We start from the raw sequence: 17,029 nt of genomic DNA on the forward strand, positions 1-17,029 counted from the left end.
CACTATCTATTGTTAAAAACCGCATGAATATCCGTGCTGTGTGAAAAGTTTTCGAGTTTATCGCGAACAGACAGACAGGCGCGGCAGAGGACTTTGTTTTATACCTAATATGTAAGGATATATTTTTTTAGCCTGAAGTCAAAAGATTTCCAGTGCGAAATTAGGTACCTACTTACTGTGATCCCAACGTAACATGGTGCCATAAGTATATAGACCTGATTCTGCAAGTTCACGGATGAAGTCACGGGACGCTACCGTCAGACCACCAACCGTGTCGGCAGGCAGCTAACCAGAACATTAGAGCGTGGCGCGTGCCCGGGAACACCTGTGTACTGAGATTAGATTTAATCTGGAGACCTAAGTTGGTTCACAAGGCAATATGAAGAAGCTATTCAGCAGGTGGCGACAAAGTGAGTTTTTGTTAAAATTTCTATTGGTCTCAGGTTCGAATTCACACCACGTGATTTGGTATTCCATCTGATTTTAGTACTATGTCGTATCCTCCTTTAAGTAAGTTATGATCTTCAGAACAAGGGCATCTGGGTTTATGACCTTGTTGTGAAGTTATACCCAATATAGTAATCGCTATCGTACACGATATTATATGTGTACTAAAGGTCCTTACGGTTAACCCTTCAATGAAAATCATTGGACATTTATAAATCACATAATGTCTGATGATGAGACCGACTTGTGGTCCCTGTCTATCTAGCACCATAGTGGAATTTTGTGTGTCCTCATTTCACCCCGCTCATACCACCTAGGTAGGTACACAGATTTTTTATAAACACTCGAAATTCCAGGTGGTATCACCCGGGTGCACAAAGTGGATTAAACATATATATATCTTGACGCATGAAAAGTTGATGGTGTTGTGCATATGATTATAATTGCATTATAATTATATGCACAACATATATTATATTTTGAATACACGGTTATGTAGTAATTGTAGGGTAGGCGTTCCAGCAAACGTTTGTCTATCGCATGTCCCTTGTTTCGCACCGGTTAGGCACAATGCTGGCTATATCGGCAAACGGTTAGCTAAATTAACTGTGTCGACGTACATTGCTGTTTTTTTCCTGCGGCAATAAAAGCTCACATACAAACTATGCAATGTATTTTCATTTGCATCTGCCTGAATTCGATAGTGTGTAGCCGGCATAAGATTAGGACGTCGTTCATAGTGCAATCATAAACATATTAATCTACGTAATGCATTGCGAATTCGACACTATTATCGCCGCACTAAGGTCCATACAGGGTAATGTAACGAGTAGTGGATTGTATAACAAGAAAATTACTGCTGAGCTTGTAAGAAAAGCTATCATGCAGTGAACATTACGCATGGTTACATGTTAAAATGTTAATAAAGTTTTAAGGGCAGATCTTCGCTGAGCAACATTCCTTACGAAATAACACACAGCCAAATAATAAAAAGAAAAAAATAAGCGACAACTTCCGCTTTAAGCACAGATCATTTTTAAAGCGTTCTATTGGATAATATTGTTTGAGAAAAAAGGACTAAGAACGATAATATGAAATGACCTATGTTTTTATGACCAAAAAGTAGTAGTAGAAATATACTTTTTATTTGGCTATTCAGCGAGAGAACGCAGCAAGCATGATGGGCACCTTTGAGCAGACATTTCTTGTAAATCAATTATTTTTACCGAGATTACTAAATCTCACCTCGCTTTAGCTCTAAAGTTTTAATCAAGTTATTTAGTTGTGCGCTACTATAGTTAGTCGTACAACGGTAACAACAATATGTCGCGTCTGTTTGATTGTCCGTAATCGGAGCAATAAGTAGGAGTATATTTGATATTTATGAGTTTACCTATATTTCCTAGCTTACCGCATTCACCGTTTACGTATTATTAAACTTAATAACAATTACGTATGAAAAAGTTACGCAATACCAAAATAGAATGCGATCAAAACAGAGAGCGCGTGTTGCGTAACTGTTCGAAATAAGTTCGACTCGTGCAAATTAATGGTCTCAGTTGCTGCTAGCTGTACAAAGTATGCTTCCAATAAAAGCAGAAAGATGGTAAAGAGCACATCGCATCAGATGCAGCCGGGAACCCGCTCGCCGCCCACTTTTCGCCGGCCGTCTGTGCGTGCGCCAACGATACTCGATATCTACACGATGTATCGTAATTGCATCTCCTTCAACACAGCTATAAAATGAGGTATTGAATCTGGTGATATATGCATTGCGGCTGCTCGTGACGAATCCGAGAATTCGAGGGTTATGGAATGCGAAGAATTCCAAAGAATCGAGCGTCTACCCTTCTCTTGTTGATTTGGTCACGGTTGTGGCTTTATCATTTTTTATTATTGACATGTATCGAGCACCCGGGTTTCAATGTTGGGATTGTATGGGGTCAATTTTGGGTTGTGGTCGCGAAGCGTCGCAATTTCGAAATTCTTTTGTCCCGGGGCCGGCGGGCGCAGCCGTCAGCGTGACAGCGAGTGTCCACGCTCGGCGCGGGCGCAGGCCGGGTCGAGAGGTCGCGCGCGCAGACTCGCTCCGCCCCCCTAATTGCCGCGCCCCACGCAAATAAATAATTTTTATCCTGCGAGCCGAGATCACGTTCCTTTTTGACCTTAAATTACTGAACGTAAAGCTCGTTTTTGAGAAATTTTAATCAGTTTCCCGAATACCAGTGCGGGAATGTGCAATGTGCAGTACTGAAAGTTGATCGCGCTTGCACGATAGCGTCAGCTATGTCGAATTGTTAATGATACCTCTGCGAATTCTCACAATTGTAACAATTAACATCAAATAAGAGATTCTGCGCCGGCATTGTCGGAAGATCGTATATGCTGCTCGTAGAAAATGTAATGAAAATGTTTTGAAGTAATCATGAGGCGGATATCGTTCGTGGAACTGAGGGACAAGTTAAGAGAGAAAAGCAGGGACATGACTTTGAAAAGGAAAGGAAAGAGGGAAAAATGGGAATGGCGTAAAGGCATTAAACGTAGAGTACTTCTTATGGGAGTCTCTAAAGGTCATAAAGCAATGCAAACAGGGGACTATCTAATTTTTTTTAATTTTAAAAGGCATCGAAAGGTCACATTCTTACAATTTTAATAAAAAATATATAGCCTGTATTTCGTAGCAGTAAAGAACAGAGTACTGTAATAAACGAATTACGGTGGTTAGGCTCAGTTCATCTTTTCTGCATTCCGTAGAAATTGCATGGCTACGGATAAAGTATGCAAGATTTAGTAATCCGACACGATTAGGTGAAGTCAATGAGATAGGGTAAAGTGGAGGCGACAAGGCTTCCATAAGCTTGTTTTGTTCTATGAATAATTACTGTGTATATCTGTGCGTATATTTAAAATTTGAAATATTGCATATTATGAACCAGACAATTTAAAGTCCGCTTTTATTTCAATTTCTGCGAGATACACATATTCCTAGGTACACTCTACCGCACCACAAGTTTTGCAATAATTTTGCATTATGTGCTGTTGACTGTACAGTACATGACTATGTGATTGGGGGGTTTCATTTATGGTTCCTTATGAAGACATAAGGAAGCATATTAGTTTTATGATGAAACAACGCCGTAAAAAGCCAATCAACAGTCTTGATTATAAGTACTTATGAAGGTATCGTTGCTTCTGGCTATAAGTTGTAAGATATTACTCAATTTCTTATTTAATCGTAGTGAGATATACACAGAAGACATAGTTACTATGTAATAAAATTATAAAATACAAATTGATTTTTAATTTCATGTAGCTCTTTTCTCGGTGTTAGTGATAAATAACATCTTCATAAGACGATCACATTAGGTCTGATCTAAAATTCTAAAGTATTTAAGTACATTTAAACGTTTTCAGTTGAGCAATAATCTACCACAAATTCTCTGGCTCATTGACCCCAAATAGGATCTTGAGCTCCGAAACGAGCGCTATATAGGTACTTGGTATCTCTGTTCTGATAGACAATACACAAAGCTAAGCTACTACATTTTGTAAAATTAGTGTTTGGTTATTGTCAGATCCAGCAAAATTATGTTTAAGGGCCAGCTAGTGAAGAGATGGTAGTCATTTGGACGAGATGTCACCACCGCCAATCTCCTTCGCGGGTGGCCGCGACGAATCGTCACCATGATTAGCCATTGGTCTCAGCTCGGCATCTAGATGTTTTGCGACGTTAGGAAAGCGCTCCATTGACCTCCAAACGCTCGATTTCGCTTTCTATTGTTGACGGAAGATTGATTCTCGTAATTTTATTTTTTAATCACTAAATAGTATGAAACAAAGCCCTGAGCGTCTGTGTTTCTAATCTTTCTTTAAACTGATTTTTTACGCACTAGGCTTCACTGTTAGTCAAATTATTCCCGAATTCCCAAAGATTTATACATACACAAATGACATCAAAAAATGTATGAGAACACCAAGGATAGGAACGCGTGGAGGAAGTTAGGGGAGGCTTTTGCCCAGCAGTGGGACTTAAACAGCTAAAATACATACATACAAATGCCTCAAAACATTAACATTTATGAAGCCGGGCCAGGATAAGGTAAATATGAACTAACGAAATTAATTTATTCGTAGTGTAATTTTATATAGATATACATACAAAGATACATTGTGTTACAAATGTATAAATAACAAATCAATATTATAATTAAATGTAAGTATTTAATTTAATTTCTACCTCTATAAGGTTATAACTATTCTACCACTGTACTAAATCACATGAACGCCTGTCCTAACCAAAAGCACTATTAATTTCATTGTATGACGTGTTATTATTATCATGACTTTATTGTACAAACATTTTATAAATATAGTAATGATTTTGTAAAATATCTAACCAATTCGACATTGTAATCTAATCACAATTTAGTTTATAATTTTGTGTTGACTAGCATGCAGGTGTTTTGGATATAAATTATATATAAATAAATCTCCAGATCTCAAATTCCGCAGCCATATGGCATCAACGGCCATCTTCGCGATGCAGCTGGGAGTGCGCAGGCGCACGGTCCGCATTCTCACGGTGCAATTACACGTTACCTACACTTACCCTTAATTTCAGCCCGCATCCGACCAGTGCATCGCGAGGATTGACTAACCGTTTTTAAAATCTTGAATGCACTTTATGCGAGAGTCAAAACATCACAGAGAATCCTGATTTCACATCTCAGACGTTTTAGAAATAGATTTATTTGTAGCATAAAATAAGTTTATACTTTTACATAGGAATGAAGATGGTCAATGCAAATATTAGGCAGGTACCTAAAGCTCTGCATGCGCTAGACGCGGGACCAGGCTGTGATTTTCAGTGATTTAATTCAATCTCAACCTTGACGTTGGCAAAATCATCGTTTTGGAGAACGATGGAGCCATAACATTAAAAAAAATGTCGTGAATTTAAACGTGTTTATTTAACAGCTGAATATAACAGGTTTTTCTGAAGTGCTCAGTTTTTATAATATCATAATTAGTTACGCAGTTTATGAAAAGTTTATTCTTAAATAAAACGTAATGCACCGAAATATCTGATAAAATCGTTGCTTTAATTTACGTGATCAATTTTAATAATTATTAGGTATATTATTATTGTATATTATGTCGTGGGCGTAACAAAAATATTCGTGCCTTTACCGATAATGATCATAATAATATGCTTCAGATAATGACTAGTTTATATTTATAGTTTAGGTAGGTCGAGATTAAAATTTAGGTGATATTATTAAGAACTTTAAGCTATTCTGATAATTTCATCCTTTGCCTATAGGTAGTATTGTAAAATGTGGATGTTTGTTTGTATGTCGTTTTAGCAGCTTGACATATACTTAATGTTTAGCAATAGGTTACTTTTCATCTTTAAGTTAAGCAAAGAAAATATCCTGCTAATATTATAATTGCGAAAGTTTGTGAGGATGTCTGTATGTATGTTGGACGGATTGTAATGAAATTTGGTACACAGATAGAATATAAACTGGAATAACACATAGGGAACTATTTATCCCGAAATTCCCACGGGAGCGAAACTCCGGTGCGTAGCTAGTACTATTATATACGGCATATTCTGTTCAGCTACTGAATATTTCGAAATGGTATTTGTTAGGGTGATGAAAATAACATACCTATATCTAGAATGATCTGGTATCGACATCACAGACCTGATTGTTACGTTAACAATCACATTCTGTGTCTTGTGTTTGCTCGTTAGTGTCACTTTCACCGAATACATTTTGCACCATTTGGACAGAACAGGTCTGTATCCTACAGAACACCTACTATTGCCGCCAGTAGGATAAAATAGTGAAAACAATTAAATATAGTGACGGCAGCTGGTTACCGTTATGTAGGTACCTACCTAAGATCAATTTAATTCATTTATTCATTGCAAACATTTATTGCGATTTATGTCAGATCATATGGTAAGTTGTAGGTAAATGTATAGGTCAAAAAGTATTGGCTAATAAGTATATTTTAACTACACACTCATGTGTTAGTGGTCAACTCAAAAAATCTGTAAAGTCTACTTTCAGAAGCTACACCCCATATGGCCTCAAAAATCCATTCGATCATGTCTCATAACCACTAGAGGAATTTCAGATATACGTCAAATATTCTGGACGATAGATCACGTGGATATAGTTAGACTGGTCGAGTTACCTCGACTTGTCAACTTGAGTTGGCTGGGATACTCGGTCTACGGGGCAAAATGACTTTTAGTTGAATAGAGCGTACTTAAGGATAAACACAGCAAAGGAACCTAATATTAATAAATTGAGATGAAAATTGTTATGCCGCGGCACTATCACTATCACACACTATCGCTGAACTCACACAGAGGCTGACGCTAATATCCATGTACATTGCCTAGTTTGTATGAGTGCCTTTATTTACCGCAATGCAAAACCAGTAGTTTATTCAAATTATCGTGTCGTGATAATATAATATATAGCCGGTAGCCGGCATTAGAATTACTACAGGAATATCACAGAACTTTATTGTGATTCCAATTCCTAAAGACACAACCGGGCCTCTATTATCTTAGTGCAACTAGCAAACATGAAATGTATAAACAAAACTACACCAATGTAAATTTAATCCCATGACGGGATTTAAAAGATGCGTGTGCGCACGAATTCGGCAGTCGTGAGCGCGTCCCGCGTCCCGTTCGTCCCGCGGGACACATTCCCGTCATAGCGATATGCTCGTGCGGCGACTTAACGTATTGTCTTGTATTTTCACGCCAACGTACGGAATGACATGTGAAAAAAACAATGCGTAAATATTGTAGGGTTTGGATTATACGCGACACGCACGACTTGAAAAGAAATGGCTGGAGCGGAGCTATCGAATGAAAATATCTTCGGAAAAATTATTGATCCAATTGTTTTTTTTTTATGGTTGGGAACAAAATTTGACCTTAGCGTATCTATAGATGAACAGCTGGTAGGGGACATCGGCGCGATAACATCATTGACCATACTAATATAAAGATAAAAGATTTGTATTTTTGGTTGTGATATTAATGAATAAATTAAAAAACTACTGCGACGATTTAGATGAAATTTGGCACAATAATAAGACGAAATCTTCAGGAATGATATAGTCTAGGTACTTTTTATAATAGTTTAAGGCAAAGCCAGGGCGGGGCGCTAGTTGGTCAAATAAAATTATGAAAAAATCTTGTAGAGTTTGCAATTAAACAAACCAAGAACAGAGGCTTTCTTTAGTTTTGAACGGAACCCTAAAAATCTAAATTATGCTCGAATGACACGCTGATTTTGTTTGGATTAAATAAACCAAATTATGTGGCTTCTTTCGTAAGACCATCAACAAAAAATCCGCGACTGTGTTCAGCGAAGTGTCTGGTGACTGCGTCTCACTTTCCAATTTTGAGTAATGTAAAAAACGTAAACATCTCTGTCGCTTTGAGACTATTTATAGTAATATTCATTTGTTTTATTCTGCATACAAGTATATAACATTTATTATGTTTGTTTGTGGTAACTTTATTGTACGAAAAAGGAGCACTGTAATACTCGTATATATAAAGCAATAAAGATGGTACAAACCCAGGGCATTATTTCTTATTAATGAACCGGTAAATTATTGTTCTTGCTAATATATATATATATATATATATATATATATATTAACCTTCTTTCTTATTATATGTATGTTATTCCTATATTTATCAACTCATGAAAGTTATGCCAAATATAATTTATTATATTATCTTCCATGTCTCAACAGACAGTTCGTGCATGAAACCATAGTATTAAATAAGCGAAAAATAATAGCGTCCATCATAAGCTGCGCATGCGCATGCGGTGCGGTGCGTGACGTGGCGATGCGTTGCGCTCATTAGGCGTGTGTTGATGAATAGCGCGGCTCGGGCCGTTGATGCGTTGGTAAGGATCGCCAAGTTGCGCCCAACATTGGGCATTTATTGATCAACTGTTGATATTTTTTTTTACAGATCATAAATGTCATATACATGAGAGTTACCACAAAAACATTTTAAGAATAAATTGAAAAAAAAAAAGGTTACTTGACCAATGTTACTATGGCATGGAAGAATTTTGGGCCGCGAAATAGTCGTAATTTTGTTTTAATAATTTCAATTCTTGTTTTTACATAATTTCTGTTTTTAATATGTATGGCCATTGTTTGAATTTTTATCGCTTTCTGGCAAACATGTAGGTTAGTAGAAAAACTCAATAACATGAGATTATAATTAGGCATTAATAATTAAATTTACATGCCATTTTGATGACGAGACATGTTGGGCTTTCTATTATCTGTTACATCTTTGACCATGTTTCACGTAAATAAATAAATCAAATCGAGAACAAAATAATTTAAAGTCAAGAGACAATTATGTAATCTTTTGTATTTATTTGCACTTAGTCGCGTCGCCAACTTATAGACAAATTATATTATTAATAAAATTTAATTATTAAGTAACTTATGTTAAACATAAAGTGACAATATGTTTTTTCTAGATACCCAGTAATTAATGAGTATTAAATTTTATAGCATAGAGTATAAATCAAAAACTTAGCTAAATATGATTACTCATGATCACATACAAATCAAATCAAATCATTTATTCAGAAATTAGGCCTTCACAGGCACTTTTTCACGTCATATTCTAAATTAAATGATGTTTACCAAAGCTATTAGCTTTTCGGAACGACCACTGCTGAGAAGAAATGCCGAAAGAAACTCATTCAAACAGTGTTGGTCCCTATTATGCCAGAAGGGCTTACCATTTTTTAAATATAAATTTATGTATAATACATACATATATACATACCGTTACAACTGACAAAAAATTATACGTATTTGGTAGGCATGTTTGAAGAAAGTAAATTTATAACCAATATTTGTGTTTACGGGAAAGACCTACAAAGCTCCAGAGATCAGAGATAAAAAAAAAACTAACGTAATGCAAACACAGGTGCGGAAAAAGCAGCGTCCAATTTGAAGGCGTGAGAAGTGTTGGCCACTCTATTGTTTTATTCTACTGAAGCCCTAAGTGTAGCGAAACGATTGGGAGGAATAAAATTAACATAAGTGAACAGTTGCAAGAAGTTCAAGAAACATAATAGACTAAGTAAGACTAAGGAAAAACGCCTGTATATTTCCTTGTAAGTGAATAACGGAACTGGTAATTGAACCATCATTGCGGTATAAAATACGGCGTGACATTTGACTGAAAATTCATCCAATTATACATATTCGTGACCGAAGGTTTGCGTCGTCTGCGAATCGTGTCCTGGGGCGTATTCGGCGGAGTCTCCCGCGTTCGCATGAGTGCCGGCGCTCGTGAGAATGTTCTGAGATTTTTTAGAGGAGGGTCATGTCGATAGTGTATCAGTGCGCGCGCGCAGTGCTGGGCGCGAAGCCGCGGACGGTGGGCGGTGCTGCAGCTGACTCCGGCGCCCCGCGGTAGCCCGCAACTCCAGCAGCTCACTACCCCCGGCACCGCATTGTTCCCCGGCTCGCCCACTCACATTGTTTTGACTGCTTTAATTTATGCCCAATAATCTGCTCAGCTGACTGTGGTAACAACACCGATATTAATTGCGCCGCTCGCGAGTTACGATCGATTGTAATTTTAATTCGCGGGCGTTTGTTGCAGAGATCACGTTCAAGGATTTGCCACCCCCATACCGCGAGACTGATAATGACGATCTCGCGCCGTCCTATCAAGAATTTCAACGTTCGGTAATTGTTCAAATATAGTGTTAGTAAACAAACATAAATGTGCTTAGGGCATGTGATTTAAAGGACATATTTTTCAGATCAACAATGCACCAAGTGAAGTGGTAGATTTGCTAGCGAACTGTAGGATAACGTCGCCGGCTGAAAACAGCGATTCTGAAGTGGAGTACGCGGAAATAGCGGATATGGGGTTGTGGCATTCCACTCCGCTTGCGAAGCGGCACAAGTCTAAAATATCACTGACGTGGGTCTTGAAGGAAAACTTGGAAAACACGAAGCCGCAGAATGAAGAAAGTAAAGGGAATGACGTGGACCGACACCAACGGCATAATCAGAAATTTGACGAGAGTGACAGAAAGTGCAAGCCTGGAGATGTGCGTGAGAGAATCGTGGGTCGCAACGAGTATTACCATAACCTTAGGTTTAGGAGTGCGTGTGAGGAGTTGGTGGGTCAGCAGACCTACTCAGACACCAGCGTCGGGACCGAGGAGCACTCGAGGAGGCGCCACCGGCATCGCCACAGGAGGAAGAAGAAACATCCACAAGCAAAATTCGGGTACGACATTCAAGATTTGGACAGCTTTTTAACAGAGGTAAGACTTGAAACGTAATTTTATGCATGATATTTCTATATCCAAGTGAATGAAAAATCGTATAAATTTTAATAGAACAGATGAATTTAAAAATACGTCTAAATTTCCAATTCTAAGTTATTATAGTATTAATATTGATGTAGAGATTTATTACACGTTAAAATAGAGGTTGCAAATGTCACAACAACAACAAAATCTAGTACTTATATAATAAAGAAAATACAATCTAGAAACCAAAAATATTACGTAGTTAAATTTTACTATTTCTAAACTATATTTTCAGGTAAAGAAATTCACATAAAAACAAAGTGTCAAGTATTTGCGTTGAGTGTTATTATTGTCATTCGATAATTAAAAACAAATTGTTCAATAGTATTATAGTATCAGCAACATTGTCAGTTCGCGTCGCCTCGATCCTAAATCAGAATAATTTATTATCGCATTTCCTTTCCAACGACCAAATTAAATCCCATATAAAAATTCCTTCCTGTAATACAGCTAAAGTGGCTATAAAAATCCATTACAATATATCAATTTGTGAGACAACAATTAAAAAATGTATTACGCGAGCCGTTTTCATTTGTGGAATACGCATTCATCATGTTTTGGCATGCATTATGGGAGAATTAACGGATCGTTCTCACAAAAGAATTTAAATGCACTTGTAAATCTGCGCCATTACTCATTGGCCAGCGTTATTATGACATTATGGTGCTTGCTTTTTGTGCTGTACTGCGTCCGCGCACCCAACAATGTGCCCGCGAAATTGGCACAAAATTGGACAACACATAAATTGAGCGCCATTTACAATTTTCGAGACGCTTGTCCAATAAGTGGTTGCGGCTTTCCAAAAAGTCCAAAGCAATGCCATGTTTTATTTCGATTGACGGGGAAGCTAAATGTACGAATATCGTCGAAATGTTAGATTTTCCATCCCCTAAATCTTGTTATTGTAATTATTGTATAGACTACAGAAGAAACGCTGAAAGAATTACCAACAGTTCAATTTAAACATTTTATGTACTTTCCAAGACGTAATTATTACGTCTAGCTACTTACTTACTGCTATTACAACTTAATTTCGCTTACTAAATGAACTTAAATGCTATTGGTCATATAAAATTTACAACTAATAAAGGTCTTTTATGGCGCGAACTGTAGGATACTAATAACTATGATAAAATAGTTAAGGTAATTTTAATGCGTTATTGTTAGCTATTTGGAAAACATGGCTAGTACGACGGCAACTATGTAAGTTTTTTATGAACGTATCAAAAACAAATTGCGCCCCGATGCTTCGCTCTCGTGGGAATTTGTATGACCCAAAGATAATTTTAAAAAAATCTTATCTTTAGTAACCCTACGCTGACATTACTGACTAAATGGGTGCAAAATGGAAACCTTTATACAGTATTACACATCAATTAGAATTCAGTCCTGAGATAACAAAAGTTGAAAGATCATAACCCAATTGCTCGCTTCGCTGTATACCGGTAAAAAATGCAGATACGGTATTATACGGTCCGCGATATATTATGGTGTTCAAAAAGTTATCGCCATTCTTTGGGCTATAATTTATGTTAACCTTTGCCATTTTGTTTTATCTTAAGTGTAAGTATTAATTTTTGCGGTAATTGCTGTTTCATAATTGGCTATTTGACTGGGTAAAAAATAAAATGTATGAAAAACACGATAAATGTCATTTCAATTGATAAGTTTTTTAATTACGAGATTTAATATTTATTTCGGTCTCATCTGATGTGAATAGTTTGAGAATAATAGCCTATTTGTGTTCGTCACGAATTTATTCAGGCCAATAAAAATATTTGTTTTCTGAATTCGAAATGTCGCCGTAAAAATTTTATTACGATTATTTATGCTAAATGAAGTTTCCACTTTCATATGTGTATGGTCGTTCCCGTTGGTGTCTGCGGTTAGTGGTTTTTTATTACCGAATATAATTATAAATTAAAAAAGCACGACATGGCTAAGAACATTAATTTGCAACGAAAAAAAAATTCGTAATCGATTTGAAAAGGAAGAAATATAGGAGCTATGGTGCTACAGAAGTATACTGACAAACATACTCTTGTTTGGATCGGGGGTTCAAAAATTCTCATGGAAATAGTTTTATGGAAAAAATATATTAGAAAATACTTCAAGTTACACAACTTCGGTTTACACAACAGCCCAAAAAATAATTACCTATGTTTTCAGTTGTTCTTTTACCATTTTGTGTGATAATAAATATATATGTATAATCTAATGAAAATTCTCGTGTCACAGTTTTGGAGGTACCTACCTCCTCCGAAACGGCATGCCGATTTTGATGAACGGTCCTTGTATTTTGGCATTCTGTTTTTAATTTCCTCCTGACTGTGGGGATATTTAGGTCCCGATGTAATTGTGCATTTGTTATATACCAAGGGGCATCCACTATAGTTCGCAGCATTTTTGATTGGAATCGTTGATAGATCTCTAAATTTGAGTTTGCCGAGTTGTTTTCCATACGTCCATGTTGGTTTTATTATACATTTATATACAAGCAGTTTGTTTTCCAGTGATAACTTGGATTTCCGATTAAGCATACAATAATATTTTCGAAATTGCAAACTGAGAGCTTTACGCTTTGTAAAAATGTGTTTCTTCCAAGTAAGTTTTCTATCTAAATAAAGACCCAGGTACTTAGCATCCTGACCCTGCGGTATACTGACGTCATTTAGGGTAACGGGTGGACAATTTTCTTTCCTCAGACTGTATGTTACATGGACGGATTTCGTTTCATTGGCTTTAATTTAGTTAGGCCATTCAATTTCAGTTACTTAAAAAAATTGGAAAAAAAAATATTTTTTAATTTTTTTTTCCAGGCTTCGATAGACCGTCCTGGCAACATCCCAGTGGTGGTGGCCTACCCCACGACGCTGTACCAGACGCAGAAGGAGGGGCAGCGCGAGCTCCCCCTACCGCTGGGGACCGTCGTCAACGCAGTGTTCAAGAACCAGCACTGGCTGTATGCGCAGACGCCGCATGCCGAGGAAGGCTATGTGCTTTATAGCGCGTGTTTGCCGTTAGGGATATTACCTAATAAGTAAGATTAAACTACTTCTATTTATTATAGTACCTACACTCGTACAGCAAGTATTATTAGGTCAACCACTGCGGCACTGATTTATGAACACATAGCCATAATAATCAACCATTCACATGAAACTATAAAAGTGAAAGCGTGTTCGTTTGTTTTCTTTTACGTTAAAATTGGATTGAGATGGATTTGGGCGTGGAGATAGTTAAAGACCTAGAGAGTGACATATAGACTACGTTTTTTACTTTCAATAATATATATACTTCCAGGACCCCAGACAGAAAGACACCGTGCTGGGAAAGCAGTACGGACATCTACCCGAGACCGTGCGGGAACTTGACAGACACAGAGAAGGAGCAACTCAAAGGTCGCACCAGGTCCGAATGCCGGTACAAGCCGCGCGAGAAACGACGACCCAAAACCTCCTGCGCGGAAAAGGACTTTGACACCTTGTATTTAAAGACTAAATCCGCATCCAACATCGACAGAGTTCACGAAAAAGAAAACATAAACTTAAAAACGAAAAGACAAACGCTTTTAGTCGTAATTAGTGATTATAAAGGTGTAAATAACAGTTTCTGTGTAGTGAAAGGTGAAGTGGTGACGATGATTCAGAAGTTTGTGGGTGTTAAGGAAGATTGGTTTTATGTCAGAAAGAAGGATGGCAGTCAGGGGTACATCCCCGCGGCGGCAGCCGGTCATGGCTATATTTGAAATTTTATTATTAAGCAAGCTGATACCTACAACCTCTTATGAAGTATTATTGAATTGGATTGTTAGAGATAAATTATTTTCATTAATAAAAATTTTGCAATAATGGTTCCTAATAGATTTTACATTACACATTATTCACTTTACTATAGTACAATTGGCAAGGATAAATTATTTTGTAATTTGGAATTAATACACGTTATACGATTGTTGCACAAAATTAAATATTTTTATGTTTGTTCAATCATTTTATTTCAAAAACTTATCATTACCCTAAGAATATGTTCTGAAAGCTTACCGAAAATGTAACACTAGGTCTCTGTAATTGAATGTAGTACACAGGTCAATTTCTGGACTGGATCCAGCAATAGCCAATATTTTGTTCGGGTTTGTACGTAATGCTACAGAGTATACTGTTGTGGCCGAGACTGGTAGTTCCACCTTCACTTCTCCAGAGTAACTGAGTTGGTATACATGTTTTGCTGCTCCTCCTGCAATAATGCAGTCGTTGTGGAAGTAAGAAACATGGATGCCATGGTCGGGAATGTCGAATACTGACACAGCATCCAGGGATCTGACGTGCCATAGAGCAAGTCTTGGGCCACCTCCACACACCTGTTGAAAAATGTGGTTAAAAAAAAAGAAATTTTTTTTTGCTCTGTTTAAAATAAACTTTGGTTCTTGTTAAGTGTCATGCGAAAAAGAAAGTAAATAGTTTATTCTGAATTGCTGTAGCACATCTCAATACTTTTTAAATTTGTTTGTTTGTAATAACTTTATTATATAAAGTTCAAATTAAAGTTACCACAAGATACATGTAAGAAGCAAAAGCTTCTTAGTATGATTTGTGATAAGGATTGCAAAACAGTATTTTACAATATGGACAGATACACTCACAATCCAGTCATCACCAAGTGCAACAGATCCTATCCATTTGCCAACGTCTGGTCGACTGACTTTGTTATTGCTGTGGGGCTCCAACTTGTTGTGACTCCGGCGGGTCCTCGGGTCCCAAAGCAATACGCAGCCGTCTTCACCCGCTGTTACTATTTGATCATTGCTGGAAATTTTCATAAATTGTATCATGGCAGAAAAATTATCCCACAAAAGAACTCAAAAACAACAAGTAGTAGAACTATAGACAGACATCAATGAAGTGACTACGAAATGAATCATCAGATGCAAAAGATGCCTGTTTTATTTAAAACAGGCATCTTTTGCATCTGTTTTGTTTTGCATCAATATAATACCTATATAGGTATTATATAGGAAATAAATATTACATTAAAATGTTTTCATATTAACATCAATTTTAATGTTGTTGTTTAGTGCCCCAGGCACTTGCATTATGGATGTAAAGGAAGAAATGAATTCATCTACATTTCAGACTTCTTATGTAGGTATTTTGGTTAACAAATGCAGTTGTAGCAGTAAATATGTAATATTTAATACTTACTTTCCGTGGACTGAATGTATGTAGTCAGTGTGTCCTTCCAAAGTAGACACTAGTTTACCATCTTCCAAGTTAAAAATATATAAGTTATTGTCACCACAGCCAGCATATAGCTTGCTCTCATCTTCAGGAAGCCATAGACTATTCACATCATTTTTTTCTAAACGAGAATTTGATGGTGTCTTCATAACCCATGAAGGTTTGCTCAATTTCGCACTTAATACTCCTTTCCAATCCCATCCAGAGATTTCGTTAACAGTGCCAACAATCAGAAACTTTTCAGTACTAGCTAAACTGCAAACCTGATCTTTACTACCTAAGGAATGAATATACTTTGCTTTATTGTAGTCTGATGTGAGCAATTCAACGACTGGATTCAATATACGATCGAGACTGAAAAAAAAAGAACATTTCTCAATAACAAATATATACAACACATCAAGGACATGTAAATACTTCTACTTACTCAAATATTGCCATTTGTCCATAAATATTACCGGCTACCAAATATTTTCCACAAGGGGAGAACGTCTGACACAGAACTGTATTGTATAATATTTTATCCAGCATGTTTAGCTAGCTTTTTTGAACACTTGTAAAATAATAACACTCTGCAATTAAAGAAGAAAAATAATTGTTATTCAACATACAAAGTAACAAACGAATAAACATGAACATGAGAAGAGAAACAAACATGCACTAAAGCAAAGCAAACTCTGACACTCTGATTTAATTATCAATCAAATTTGACATTAACAAATCAAATCTTCATTCGTAGGCTTCGTAGTGCGGCCCTTTCTAAATCTATGCTTCGTAGTGTAGAGATAGATCATAGTTAGATCATTGTTCTGAGACCAATCTAGATTTTCTGAGTACATGTTACCACGTAAGATATAAAACATCAGATATAAAAACATATAAAAACATTTTTTATATCTGTGTATTAACATTTGTCAAGAGCAG

At 36.7% G+C, this 17,029-nt stretch overlaps 2 protein-coding genes across 3 annotated transcripts; one reads left to right on the forward strand and one right to left on the reverse strand.

Annotated features, from left to right (window-relative positions):
- The first annotated feature begins 275 nt into the window (after nucleotides 1-275).
- LOC128683736 (uncharacterized protein) lies at nucleotides 276-14,852 on the forward strand. Of its 2 annotated transcripts, none has more exons than XM_053769647.1 (5): nucleotides 276-410; nucleotides 10,145-10,230; nucleotides 10,308-10,820; nucleotides 13,688-13,908; nucleotides 14,172-14,852. In XM_053769647.1, the coding sequence occupies exons 1-5, from the start codon at nucleotides 380-382 to the stop codon at nucleotides 14,614-14,616; spliced, it is 1,296 nt and encodes a 431-aa protein (XP_053625622.1). In that variant the 5' UTR covers nucleotides 276-379; the 3' UTR covers nucleotides 14,617-14,852. The 2 variants fall into 2 exon arrangements, with proteins under 2 accessions (XP_053625622.1, XP_064293147.1); XM_064437077.1 differs by lacking the exon at nucleotides 276-410 and adding an exon at nucleotides 9,880-10,067.
- Nucleotides 14,841-16,843, reverse strand: thoc6. Its single transcript, XM_053769650.2, has 5 exons — nucleotides 16,761-16,843; nucleotides 16,533-16,677; nucleotides 16,070-16,459; nucleotides 15,511-15,673; nucleotides 14,841-15,228 (listed from the first exon to the last, which is right to left on the reverse strand). Exons 2-5 carry the CDS (start codon nucleotides 16,634-16,636, stop codon nucleotides 14,908-14,910), a joined length of 978 nt encoding a protein of 325 aa, XP_053625625.1. The 5' UTR covers nucleotides 16,637-16,677; nucleotides 16,761-16,843; the 3' UTR covers nucleotides 14,841-14,907.
- Between the last annotated feature and the right edge of the window lie 186 nt (nucleotides 16,844-17,029).

The sequence above is a fragment of the Plodia interpunctella genome, chromosome 3 (assembly GCF_027563975.2).
Source record: "Plodia interpunctella isolate USDA-ARS_2022_Savannah chromosome 3, ilPloInte3.2, whole genome shotgun sequence".
In the NCBI taxonomy this organism is placed as follows: domain Eukaryota; kingdom Metazoa; phylum Arthropoda; class Insecta; order Lepidoptera; family Pyralidae; genus Plodia; species Plodia interpunctella.